Source organism: Eschrichtius robustus, chromosome 19 (genome assembly GCF_028021215.1).
Source record: "Eschrichtius robustus isolate mEscRob2 chromosome 19, mEscRob2.pri, whole genome shotgun sequence".
NCBI lineage: Eukaryota > Metazoa > Chordata > Mammalia > Artiodactyla > Eschrichtiidae > Eschrichtius > Eschrichtius robustus.
The window spans coordinates 5,012,707-5,027,136 of NC_090842.1; the positions used below are offsets into that span (position 1 = coordinate 5,012,707).

General features: G+C 45.2%; 1 protein-coding gene across 1 annotated transcript in view; it reads right to left on the reverse strand.

Annotated features, from left to right (window-relative positions):
• ATP2C2 (ATPase secretory pathway Ca2+ transporting 2) overlaps positions 1-14,430 on the reverse strand; it is a 79,575-nt gene that overhangs the window by 44,078 nt on the left and 21,067 nt on the right. The window contains exons 2-3 of the mRNA XM_068528912.1: positions 4,869-4,979; positions 3,588-3,704 (exon numbers count right to left, since the gene is read on the reverse strand). Coding sequence (XP_068385013.1) covers positions 3,588-3,704; positions 4,869-4,979 — 228 coding nt within the window. The remainder of the gene's footprint in view (positions 1-3,587; positions 3,705-4,868; positions 4,980-14,430) is intronic.

The following is a 14,430-nucleotide window of genomic DNA, read 5'->3' on the forward strand; positions in this document are numbered from 1 at the left end:
TGTTGTAGCGCCTTCTCCCCTCTGCGTGTGTCTGAGTCTCTTCTAAGGACACCAGTCACTGGATACGGGCCCACCCTAACCCAGTACGACCTCATCCTCACTAATCACATCTGCAAAGACCTTATTCCAAATAAGGCCATAGTCTGAGGTTCCAGGTGGATGTGAATTTTGAGGGGACGCTATTCAACCTTGCACAGGGAAGGAGAACCCCTCAGTTCAGTGGAGTTAAGACTAAGATCTCATTTCAGCCCCGAGCCCATCACAGACTTCCCACCCGGTTGGACAGAAGTGAGGGGGGAGGGGGCACAAACACGCCCTGAACACCCGTCAGGCGCCTGCATTCTCCAGGCCACCTTCCGAGGCCGGGTTACCCCACATGCACCAGGCCTCTCCGCAAGGCCTTTGCACGTCCCCCCCTTCAGCATCCTTCATCCAGACCCTCCCACGGCGCCTCTCCTCACTTCACTGGGTCTCTGCTCAGACATCGCCCCCTCCAGGCACCAGTCAGATGCCTCTGCTGACCACCCAGGTCCCCGCAGGCACCTCCTCACTCCTGTCTTGACTCCTCTCCTCAGGCCACGCCCACTGGGTGCTGTTTCACTCAAGGAGTGTCTGTTTCCCTGAAACCAGAAACTGGGGCCACTACTCTATGCACAGTGCCTCGAGCAGGCCAGGAGCACAAAAGGCGTTTATCTAGAATGAATGAATGAACAGCCAACGCGCGGTGTTAGTTGGGGGAATCGGAGGCTTGGTGGGGTTGGAACTCCTGCTTCCGGTCACCCAGCCGAGTAGGGATCAGCACTGGGTCTGTCCTGCCCCAGCTGCGTGGCCTCCTGGCCAGGTCACTTCTGTGACGCCGCCTGGATCCCTGCCCTCAGCTCTCCCGGCCCTGGCTGGCAGCTCCCTCCCTCCCTGCAGGCTGTACCCAGTGGAGACTCAGAGAGCAGGGGGCCTGTTTCTGCACAAGGGACCCCTCCAGCCATGGGCTCAGGGCTAGCTCAGGGGTCCACAGTCCTGGCCGGGACGCTCTGAGAGCTGGGACCAGGTGCTGGCCTCACCCTGAACTCCAATTCCAAGCCCATCATCTCACCCCCTCCCCCTGAGGCTGGACCCGAGCAACCCTCCAGGCGGACACTGATACCACCAGCCTCCCTCCCTCCCTCCCCTCCTGGAGACCATCCCCAGCACCTGCCCCCTCCCACCCAAAACAAGTGAGTCACCGTGAGACATAGCACACAAGTGTCAGATCCAATGGGAAGATCCCACCACATGCCACTAGTGCTGCCCTGGCCACAGATAATCAGACTCTTCTGGCTCATGGGGCCCCTTCTAAGCCCACAAGTAAAGGGGGACAGGCAGAAAGCGGTCTGTTGAAACCTTACTGTGCGGTGAAATGGTGGAACACCGGAGACGTTGATTACAATAAACAGTAACAACCGAAACAACCAGCATTTCCTGAGCACCTCCTCCATGCCATGCCCTGTGCTCAGCGCTTTACCTGCATCATTTCGTAGGCTCCACCCAACCCCATGACACAGGTACTGTTAAGTAGTCCTACTTGATCAATGACCAACCTGAGGCTCTGAAAGAAACTGAATTGCCAAGGATTTAATTAGATCAGGCAACTCCAAAACCTGTGCTCTTAACAGCTACGCTCAAATCAAACCAGGGCTAACTGGCAGACACTGGGACTTGGGGCAAGCTTTATTAAGCACTTAATACGGGCTAAGCTTCTTCTTTTGAAAAACTCAGAACAGGAGGTACTTATTAGTCCTATTTTCTAGATGGGGACAATTGAGGCTCAAGGAGGATCGACAGTCACAAGGCTGAAGTGGGATCTGAACCCGGCTGACTCTAATCTACCTTTGCTTCATGACTCCAGGGCAGGGATCTTGGGTCATGCTAAGGTAGAATTCCTAATGGTGAGTCTCCTGAGACAGAGAAGCAGGGCTGCCTCGTGAAGTGGTGAGCTCCCTGTCACTGCAGGGGACAGACAGGAGAATCACAGCATCTGGCATGTAGCAGACGCTCAGTGAACATAAAGAATTAATAAGTGAGAGCACACGGACTTCCTGTGTGCCCATCAAGGGCGGGAAAACACGGCCATCGGGAGCTGCCTTCCAATCCCGCAAGGATTCCCTGAGATGGATTCCTGAACTGATGAGGTTAAGAAGAATAAGCACGTTTCCTGCTCTTAGAAACTGAAGAGATTTCATTCCTGGAAAGGTCCTGGCTGGAGGCTGGAGGAGAGCCCTTGGTGTGAGGTAGAGGCCAGGTGAGCAGGTCCTAGTGGAAGGGGCAGCCAGGGCAGAACTGACCAAGGCCCCACTCCAGAAGGGAGAAGGTCCCCCCTCACAGCCTGTGTGTCTGCCCCCTTCCCTGAACTTCACCTTCCAGGAGCCTCTGCTGCCTCTTCCCAACACTGGGATTCCAGGAAGTTTCTGGGTTGGCCAGAGCCACCTGCATACCTAGAAGCCTATTTTGGTGCCAAAATGCGTCAATGAATGACCTCCCTAGGGCACTGAGAACCGACCAATGAGCAGGGTGGGGACTGGAGGAGAATGGAGGGTGAAGATGCTGCAAGGAGGGCTGTGATTGGTCCCTGAACTGACCAATCGAGAAAGCCCTAAATGTGAGCCAGGGGAAGGCAGCTGAAGCCGGGCAGCCCTGAGTTAGGCTAAGAGGGAGGTGTCAGGGCTGGGAGAGGGTGCAAAAGGCCAGAGGGGAAACTGAGGCAATCTGCATGGCTTCAGGTTCCCATGGCTTCATGGGAAGTTCTGCCTGTTAACTGGAGCTTTCAGAGCTGGTACTGGGGGGTGGGGGGTTGATTTCTAGACGGGAACTTGCAGCCGTGTCTATTTCCATTTTTTTCCCCCCTTCCCAATGGCTTCCAGGCATTTGACTCATGCACCATGCATTCAGCACCAACGGCAGAGGCTAAGAGGGCCGGGGCTCTGGAACCAGATGCCTGGCTTCACTTCCCAGCACTGCCACTAACTACTGCGTGACTCTGGGCCCTGGTTGCCAGATAAACTACAGGTCACCCAGTTAAATGTGAATTTCAGATAAACAAGGAACTTTTTTTTTAAGTGTAAGTAGGTCCCATGCAACATTTGGGACATAGATAAAAAAAGAACAGTTTTTTCATGTATGTGAAATTCAAATGTAACAGGGCATCCTGTAACTTTATTGGCTAAATCTGGCAACCCTACACAGCCTTGGGAAATATTTCCACTTCTCTGTACTTTACCCTCCTCATCTCGAAGTGGGGATTAGGAGGGAGATTAAGTAAGTTGATGCTTACTTACTTACTCAGTTAGGATGTGCCTGGCACATGGTAAACCCTCCATGAATGAAACAACTACTGTTCACGGCCATGGCTGCTGGGGTAGTTAGTGAGCCCTCCTGCTGGCTAAGAGCAGCCTGAATGTGGAGAGCCTTGTTTAACTTTGTAGTACAGCTGCTCCACACCCTGGGACTTACCCACGGACACCCTCAATCCATACATAAACAATGAATGGCTGTCCCCCACCCCTACCCCCCAGGCTTACACTAGTTCATTCACGGAATGACACCTACAGTCCTACCTGATCGAGATATTTCTTCCACACGGGTTCTGTGTTATCAGCGACAAACTCATTCCAGCCATGGACCAGCCTGCGCTGTGTCACCGAGAACTCTGACAGCCCGTTCTGTAAATCCACCTGGAGGGAGAAGGACGGGCAAGTAAGGATTAAGGAGCCCAAGTCACAAGATTCCCGCTCTGGAAGCCAGCCGCTTCCATGATGATCAAGGAAAATGGGCTGTCCACAGAGGAGAGGGCACCAGTTCAAAGACACCGAGCAAAGAGGGGCAGAGAGAGGAGGAAACCCACAGTCCAATTCTCTTTCAGTTAGACCGCACTCTGCCCTCCAGATACTGCAGAAAAGACACCCGTGGGCCTACATCTCAAGGAGTGCAATTGTAGTATGGACACCTGGAGATGCAGGAACACTTACGCTTCATCTTTAGAAAAATGGGCAGGCCTGGGAATGTAAAATGGTGCAGCGGCCATAGGAAACGTTATGGAAGTACCTCAAAAAATTAAAAATAGAACCACCATATAATCCAGCAATTCCACTTCTGGGTGTATATACCAAGAGAACTGGAAGCCCATCTTAAAGAGATATCTGTCCACCCATGTTCATAGCAGCATAACATACAATAGCCAGAGGTGGAAGCAACCCAGTGTCCACCCATGCATGAATGGATAAGCAAAATGTGGTGAGGACACACACACACACAACACACAACACACACACACACACACACACACACACCATGTTTGCTCAGTTATCTAAGTAAAGATAATTAAAAACATAAAGCAAGCAAAGTCCTTCAGCCTCAGAGGGGAGGCTCATGGAATGGAGGTGGTTTTTCGGTTTGGGTTTTGTCTTGTACTGGCCAGGAATTCAAATTCGCTGGAGAAACTGATGAGATTTGTTTTCAGTCACTGGAAACACCATGGATTAGAAAAGATGAAGGGTGTGCACAGCAGATGGTGAAGAGTTTGAGCTTTGATGTCAAAACACCTGGACTCAACTCTGGCTGTGCTGCTGTGGAACCGTGTGGGTCCCCTGAGACATCCTCTGTCTCCCATCAACAGGTACACAGACAGCTGGGAGGATCCTGGCTGCTAGGAAGGGCCACTGCCATTAATGTGGATGCCATTCCTAGTGGGAAATCAGATCGGTTCAACAGCGATAGTATTTTCTAACAGTGATGATAAAAATGTACTATAGCACAGAATTCTAAAGCCACTTTCAGGACTTTGTATTGCTTTCTTCTTAATCTAAAAACCCTACCACAGATACAAATTCAATTCTTACACAAAATGCTTCGGCCAGATCCTCTCTGTGGCATTTGCTTGCTTCCTTGGGTGGCAGAGCGACCACTGTCTTCTCTTTCTCGATGGCTTTCAACTCATTTTGTCCATCAATCTGTGAAAAAAAGCAGGATTGCTATTAGGCACATTGGTTTTGTACTGATATATCTTTTTAAAGTATAATATACAAAAAGAAAGTGTGCAGATCTTAACTGTACAGCTCGAATTTTCACAAACTGACCCATATAACCAGCCTCCAAAATAAGAAACAGACATTACCAGCCCCCAGGAGATTTGTTTTGCTGGGGGTTGAACTTTGTGTAAATGGTAACATGCAATATATATGCTTTTGACTCAAGGTTATTAGTGAGATTCATGCATGATGTGTGTAGTGATGGTTCGCTAATTTTCATGGCTGCATAATATTCCACCAAATGACTATAGCACAATTTATTTATCTGTTCTACTGCTGATGGATTGTTTCCAGTTGTTGGCTATTCCAGATGCAAGCACCGGAACTCACAAAGCTGACAGAACAAGGCAACAATTCACAGGCTTAGAACCCTGGACGTTGAACGTCTGGGATTCTCAGTTAAGTTTGCCCCATACTACAGAGAGTGCCCCCTGATGGTGACTGGCGATATCACAGCCTGTTCTAGGAGATGTCTGCAATAACCTAAGAAGAGGGGGGAACCCGGCCAAGGTCTGGGTGTCTAGCAGGTCTGGGAAGAAGTCACATGAAACACCTGAAGGGTGTGGGAGGACACGGTAACACAGAGGAGACCTCATAATTAGGAAAACGCTGAGTATTTTTGCAAAATTATTCCTAGTATTCTGACACCTAGAACATGATAATCATCTTTTCCTTTTCCACCAGGTAGTCTGGCACTGGGAAGGAGGAAGGGGAGAGGCATTGGCTAACCTCTTCCTTCAGCTGGAACAGAGACGGTAAATTCCTCTTTTACTTCTTGCCATCCCCCACCACCCCCCCCCCCATCTCCCAAATGCCTTGTTTGCTTAGAAATGCACTGCTAACCACACCCACTTCCTGGGGGGTGCTTCTCACTGTGCCAGTGACCAGGAAGCAACCAATGATTATTACACAGATCATTCGACAGACTCTCTCTTCTTAAGTCAAGCTTACTTTCTTCACTGTGCAAGATCCACTTCCCGGAGAAATGCACATCACAGCCGAGACAGGATGTTTTTCCTGCTCTCAAGACCTGGTTCGGTCGTACCAAATCAAGTGCTCAATCCTGGCTCACACTGCAGATGGACACAGTCCTGGGGTTACAGGACCTGCCTGGCTGGCTGTTCTCCAGCTGACCATTTCTGTCTGGCCTGACCACACCCAATTCACTTTTTATGCAGTGTCTCAAGCAACCCTGAAGGTATAAATCTAGCCCCTCCTCTACCTTCTGCTCTCTGTCTCTTTCTGTCTGTCTGTCTGTCTGTCTCTCACACACACACACACACACACACACACACACACACACACACACACACACACACACCATGCTGGAAACATTTGGATAGACTCCAGTTACAAGACAGTACCCGACTGTCTCCAATATGGCTGCAGCAGACCCTACCTCACATCCACCCTCCATGCTCTCCTGGTCTTGGGTGGGGCAGCAGCATACTAGCTAAAAATCCACTGCCCACTGGAGGAGTCCTGTGTCCCCCAGGAGGGGACTGCTCCGGTGCCCCTGCAGAAGATGGCAAATTTTCCCGACTGCCAAACCAAACTTTAAATCCAGGGTTCTCAACCAAGGGCAGTTTTGCCTCCTGGGGGACTTGGCCAGTGTCTGGAGACATGTTTGGCTGTCATGATGGGGGTCAGGGGTGCTACTGGCATCTAGTGGGTAGACGCTACATGTGCTGCCAAGCATCCTACCAGGAATGACCTGGAACAGAAGTGTCCATACGGCTGAGGGCGAGAAAGCCTGCTTTAGAAATAGATGATGGGGGACTTCCCTGGCGGTCCAGTGGTTAAGACTGCACGTTCCCAATGCAGGGGGCCCGGGTTCGATCCCTGGTCAGGGAACTAGATCCCGCGTGCTGCAACTAAGAGCACGCATACTGCAACTAAAAGATCCCGCACACGGCAAGGAAGATCTCACACACAGCAACGAAGATCCTGTGTGCCGCAACTAAGACCCAGCGCAGCCAAATAAATAAATAAACAAACATTTTAAAATAATAAGTAATATTTAATAAACAATAAATTATAAATAAATATTAAATTAAAAAAATGTTTTAAAGAAAAAAATAGGTGGTGGTCCTGTCCTGATGTCTTCCCAGGCCAGATGAGTTACCCTGCTCTACCCTCTCGGCACCCTGGATGTCTCCTTGACGGCACTTACACAACTTTCACTTGCATAATGACCAGCAAGTGATTATCACTCAAATGCCTCCACCTGCTCATGACGCAGCCCCTCCAGAAGGCGGGACCAGTGCCTGGTACCCAGGGGCTGCTCCGCGAGCATTAGTCAGTCAGAGCCCAGGACACCAATCCAAGTGCATGTGCACTTAGCGCCACGGTGTGGACAACTGGATACGCACTCTCGGCCACAAGCCTCAGTTTACCCTCATTGTCAGCAGTGCCCAGGAGACAGTCCAGCTCCATTTGCCAGCATGTCACCTCAGGCAAGTGTTGACCTCTCTGATCATAATTTCCTCATCTGCAAAATGGGGGTGATGATGGCTAGCTACCTCGTCCTGCTGTTTTGGAATCAAGCATGTGCGTGCCTGTACAGGGCTTGACACAGTCCAGACTCACCATGAGCTCCGAGTAAATGCTGGCCTGGCACCTGTCTCAGGGACCAGGCCTCCGACACTTGGTTGGAATGACGATGGTGACATCACTTGGGTGGCTCAGCCACGTTCAGGCAACTCAAGAGCAGGAAGACGCATAGAGCGGCAGAAGGGGCACGGAGGTTGGAGTCACACAGACCTGGGTTCAAATCCTCCTCTGTCACTGACCAGCCCTGTAACCAGGGATGATAATCTGTCCCAGGTAGTTTTGAAGATTTAAGAAAACCCAACTCCGTAATTGTGCCTTGCACGTGGCAGGTGCATTCAGCAAATATTTCACAAACGACCAGCAGCCTAAAGAACCAGAGGGATTTAGGAGGTGTGGTGACCCCAGCACTGGAGTAGCTTTTCTCTGTGACTTTGTCTTGCTGGGGATGATATTCCCTGATGTTCTCTCAGAGGCTGAGGCTTCTACAAGTGGCTCTAGAAGATACATAAATACTTAAATCTGTGTGGTTTTATTTTATTTTTAAATTTTTATTCATTTTTTTGAATCTGTGTGCTTTTATTTATTTTATTTTTGGCTGGGTTGTGTCTTCCTTGCTGTGTGCGGGCTTTGTCTAGTTGCAGAGAGCGGGGGCTACTCTTCGTTGTGGTGCGCGGGCTTCTCATTGAGGTGGCTTCCCTTGTTGCAGAGCATGGGCTTCAGTAGTTGTGGTGTGTGGGGGCTCAGTAGTTGTGGTGTGCAGGGGCTCAGTAGTTGTGGCACGTGGGCTCAGTAGTTGTGGCTCACGGGCTCTAGAGCGCAGGCTCAGTAGTTGTGGTGCACGGGCTTAGTTGCTCTGTGGCATGTGGGATCTTCCCGGACCAGGGCTTGAATCCATATCCCCTGCAGTGGCAGGCGGATTCTTAACCACTGCGCCACCAGGGAAGTCCCAAATCTGTGTGTTTTTAATCAACACTGAAAGTACAGGCAGGAAGATTGTGAATTCTATTTTTTAAAAATCTCCTTTGATTTGCATTTGATGCTAGGCTCAAATAATTTCTCTATATTTCAATTCTTTTAAAAAAAGAGATCAGGAAACTTACACAAGCCTCTTAGATAGCCGCATTCACCAGAGGGCAGACAGCAGAAGCAAGAAGAACTACAATCCTGCAGCCTGTGGAACAAAAACCACATTCACAGAAAGATAGGCAAGATGAAAAGGCAGAGGGCTATATACCAGATGAAGGAACAAGATAAAACCCCAGAAAAACAACTAAATAAAGTGGAGATAGGCAACCTTCCAGAAAAAGAATTCAGAATAATGATAGTGAAGATGGTCCAGGACCTCAGAAAAAGAATGGAGGCAAAGATCGAGAAGATGCAAGAAATGTTTAACAAAGACCTAGAAGAATTAAAGAACAAACAAACAGAGATGAACAATACAATAACTGAAATGAAAACTACACTAGAAGGAATCAATAGCAGAATAACTGAGGCAGAAGAACAGATAAGTGACCTGGAAGACAGAATGGTGGAATTCACTGCTGCAGAACAGAATGAAGAAAAAAGAATGAAAAGAAATGAAGACAGCCTAAGAGACCTCTGGGACAACATTAAACGCAACAACATTCACATTATAGGGGTCCCAGAAGGAGAAGAGAGAGAGAAAGGACCAGAGAAAATATTTGAAGAGATTATAGTCGAAAACTTCCCTAACATGGGAAAGGAAATAGCCACCCAAGTCCAGGAAGCGCAGCGAGTCCCATACAGGATAAACCCAAGGAGAAACACGCCGAGACACACAGTAATCAAAGTGGCAAAAATTAAAGACAAAGAAAAATTACTGAAAGCAGCAAGGGAAAAACGACAAATAACATACAAGGGAATTCCCATAAGGTTAACAGCTGATTTCTCAGCAGAAACTCTACAAGCCAGAAGGCAGTGGCATGATATACTTAAAGTGATGAAAGGGAAGAACCTACAACCAAGATTAGTCTACCCGGCAAGGATCTCATTCAGATTCGACGGAGAAATCAAAAGCTTTACAGACAAGCAAAAGCTAAGAGAATTCAGCACCAGCAAACCAGCTCTACAACAAATGCTAAAGGAACTTCTCTAAGTGGGAAACACAAGAGAAGAAAAGGACCTACAAAAACAAACCCAAAACAATTAAGAAAATGGTCATAGGAACATACATATCAATAATTACCTTAAACGTGAATGGATTAAATGCTCCAACCAAAAGACACAGGCTTGCTGAATGGATACAAAAACAAGACCCATCTATATGCTGCCTACAAGAGACCCACTTCAGACCTAGGGACACATACAGACTGAAAGTGAGGGGATGGAAAAAGATGTTCCATGCAAATGGAAATCAAAAGAAAGTTGGAGTAGCAATACTCATATGAGATAAAATAGATTTTAAACTAAAGAATGTTACAAGAGACAAGGAAGGACACTACATAATGATCAAGGGATCAATCCAGGAAGAAGGTATAACAATTATAAATATATATGCACCCAACATAGGAGCATCTCAAGACATAAGGCAACTGCTAACAGCTATAAAAGAGGAAATCGACAGTAACACAATAATAGTGGGGGACTTTAACACCTCACTTACGCCACTGGACAGATCATCCAAAATGAAAATAAATATGGAAACAGAAGCTTTAAATGACACAATAGACCAGATAGATTTAATTGATATTTATAGGACATCCCATCCAAAAACAGCAGATTACACTTTCTTCTCAATTGCGCATGGAACATTCTCCAGGATAGGTCACATCTTGGGTCACAAATCAAGCGTCAGTAAATTTAAGAAAACTGAAATCATATCAAGCATCTTTTCTGACCACAATGCTGTGAGATTAGAAATGAATCACAGGGAAAAAAAAGTAAAAATCACAAACACATGGAGGCTAAACAATACATTACTAAATAACCAAGAGATCACTGAAGAAATCAAAGAGGAAATCAAAAAATACCTAGAGACAAATGACAATGAAAACACGACGATCCAAAACCTATGGGATGCAGCAAAAGCAGTTCTAAGAGGGAAGTTTATAGCTATACAAGCCTACCTCAAGAAACAAGAAAAATCTCAAATAAACAATCTAACCTTACACCTAAAGGAACTAGAGAAAGAAGAACAAACAAAACCCAAAGTTACTAGAAGGAAAGAAATCATAAGATCAGAGCAGAAGTAAATGAAATAGAAACAAAGAAAACAATACCACAGATCAATGAAACTAAAAGCTGGTTCTTTGAGAAGATAAACAAAATTGATAAACCATTAGCCAGACTCATCAAGAAAAAGAGGGAGAGGACTCAAATCAATAAAATCAGAAATGAAAAAGGAGAAGTTACAAAAGACACCACAGAAATACAAAGCATCCTAAGAGACTACTACAAGCAACTGTATGCCAATAAAACGGACAACCTGGAAGAAATGGACAAATTTCTTAGAAAGGTACAACCTTCCAAGACTGAACCAGGAAGAAATAGAAAATAAGAACAGACAAATCACAAGTAATGAAATTGAAACTGTGATTAAAAATCTTCCAACAAACAAAAGTCCAGGACCAGATGGCTTCACAGGTGAATTCTATCAAACATTTAGAGAAGAGCTAACACCCATCCTTCTCAAACTCTTCCAAAAAATTGCAGGGGAAGGAACACTCCCAAACTCATTCTATGAGGCCACCATCACCCTGATACCAAAACCAGACAAAGATACTACAAAAGAAGAAAATTACAGATCAAAATCACTGATGAATATAGATACAAAAATCCTCAACAAAATACTAGCAAACAGAATCCAACAACACATTAAAAGGATCATATACCATGATCAAGTGGGGTTTATTCCAGGAATGCAAGGATTCTTCAATATATGCAAATCAATCAATGTGATACACCATATTAACAAATTGAAGAAGAAAAACCATATGATCATCTCAATAGATGCAGAAAAAGCTTCTAAGAAAATTCAACACCCATTTATGATTAAAAACTCTCCAGAAAGTGGGCACAGAGGGACCCTATCTCAACATAATAAAGGCCATATACGACAAACCCACAGCAAACATCATTCTCAATGGTGAAAAACTGGAAGCATTTCCTCTAAGATCAGGAACAAGACAAGGATGTCCACTCTCACCACTATTATTCAACATAGTTTTGGAAGTCCTAGCCACAGCAATCAGAGAAGAAAAAGAAATAAAAGGAATACAAATTGGAAAAGAAGAAGTAAAACTGTCACTGTTTGCAGATGACATGATACTACACATAGAGAATCTGAAAGATGCCACCAGAAAACTGCTAGAGCTAATCAATGAATTTGGTAATGTTGCAGGATACAAAATTAATGCACAGAAATCTCTTGCATTCCTATACACTAATGATGAAAAATCTGAAAGAGAAATTAAGGAAACACTCCCATTTACCATTGCAACAAAAAGAATAAAATACCTAGGAAAAAACCTACCTAGGGAGACAAAAGCCCTGTATGCAGAAAACTATAAGACACTGATGAAAGAAATTAAAGATGATACCAACAGATGGAGAGATATACCATGTTCTTGGATTGGGAGAATCAATATTGTGAAAATGACTATACTACCCAAAGCAATCTACAGATTCAATGCAATCCCTATCAAATTACGAATGGCATTTTTTTACAGAACTAGAACAAAAAATCTTAAAATTTGTATGGAGACACAAAAGACCCCGAATAGCCAAAGCAGTCTTGAGGGAAAAAACCGGAGCTGGAGGAATCAGACTCCCTGACTTCAGACTATACTACAAAGCTACAGTAATCAAGACAATATGGTACTGGCACAAAAACAGAAACATAGATCAATGGAACAAGATAGAAAGCCCAGAGATAAACCCACGCACCTATGGTCAACTAATCTATGACAAAGGAGGCAAGGGTATACAATGGAGAAAAGACAGTCTCTTCAATAAGTGGTGCTGGGAAAACTGGACAGCTACATGTAAAAGAATGAAATTAGAACACTCCCTAACACCATACACAAAAATAAACTCAAAATGGATTCGAGACCTAAATGTAAGACTGGACACTATAAAACTCTTAGAGGAAAACATAGGAAGAACACTCTTTGACATAAATCACAGCAAGATCTTTTTTGATCCACCTCCTAGAGAAATGGAAATAAAAACAAAAATAAACAAATGGGACCTAGTGAAACTTCAAAGCTTTTGCACAGCAAAGAAAACCATAAACAAGACAAAAAGACAACCCTCAGAATGGGAGAAAATATTTGCAAACGAATCAACGGACAAAGGATTAACCTCCAAAATATATAAACAGCTCATGCAGCTCAATATTAAAGAAACCAACAACCCAATCCAAAAATGGGCAGAAGACCTAAATAGACATTTCTCCAAAGAAGACATACAGATGGCCAAGAGGCACATGAAAAGTTGCTCAACATCACTAATTATTAGAGAAATGCAAATCAAAACTACAATGAGGTATCACCTCACTCCTGTTAGAATGGGCATCATCAGAAAACCTACAAACAACAAATGCTGGAGAGGGTGTGAAGAAAAGGGAACCCTCTTGCACTGTTGGTGGGAATGTAAATTGATACAGCCACTATGGAGAACAGTATGGAGGTTCCTTAAAAAACTAAAAATAGAATCACCATATGATCCAGCAATCCCACTACTGGGCATATACCCTGAGAAAACCATAATTCAAAAAGACGCATGCACCCCAATGTTCATTGCAGCACTATTTACAATAGCCAGGTCATGGAAGCAACCTAAATGCCCATCAACAGACGAATGGATAAAGAAGATGTGGTACATATATACAATGGAATATTACTCAGCCATAAAAAGGAACGAAATTGGGTCATTTGTTGAGATGCAGATGGATCTAGAGACTGGCATACAGAGTGAAGTAAGTCAGAAAGAGAAAAACAAATATCATATATTAAGGCAGGTATATGGAATCTAGAAAAATGGTACAGATGAACCGGTTTGCAGGGCAGAAATTGAGACCCAGATATAGAGAACAAAGGTATGGACACCAAGGGGGGAAAGCAGTGGGGGGTTGGGGGTGGTGGTGGGATGAATTGGGCGATTGGGATTGACATGTATACACTGATGTGAATAAAATGGATGACTAATAAGAACCTGCTGTATAAAAAAATAAATGAAATAAAATTCAAAAATTAAAAAAAAAAACCAAAAAAACTAATACTAAACTTTCTTTGGGTTATTTGTATGGAAATATGTTAATATAAATGTTTCAGAAAAAAAGAAAGAAGATCCTTCAAGAGATAAATGGGTAAGCAAAGTGTGGTCTAGCCACACAATGGAGTATTATTCAACCTTAAAAAGGAAGGGAATTCTGACACCTGCCACATCATGGGTGAAGCTTGAGGACATTATGCTAAGTGAAATACGCCAGTTACAAAAGGACAAATACGGTAATCATACCACTTATGTGTGGTACCCAGAATAGAGAAATTCAAAGAGACAGGAGGTAGAATGGTGGTTACCAGCAGCTGGGGAAGGAGAGACGGAGGAATTAGTGGGGTTTTTGTTTGTTTGTTTTGTTTTGTTCTTGGCCACGTCGCTCAGCTTGCGGGATCTCAGTTCCCTGACCAGGGATTGAATCTGGGCCACGGCGGTGAAAGCACCAAGTCCTAACCACTGGACTGCCAGGGAAGTCCCGGGAGCTAGTGTTTAATGGGGACAGAGTTTCAGTGGGAGAAGTTGAAAAAGTTCTGGAGACGGACGGTGGTGATGATTGGAGGACCATGTGAATGTACTTAAT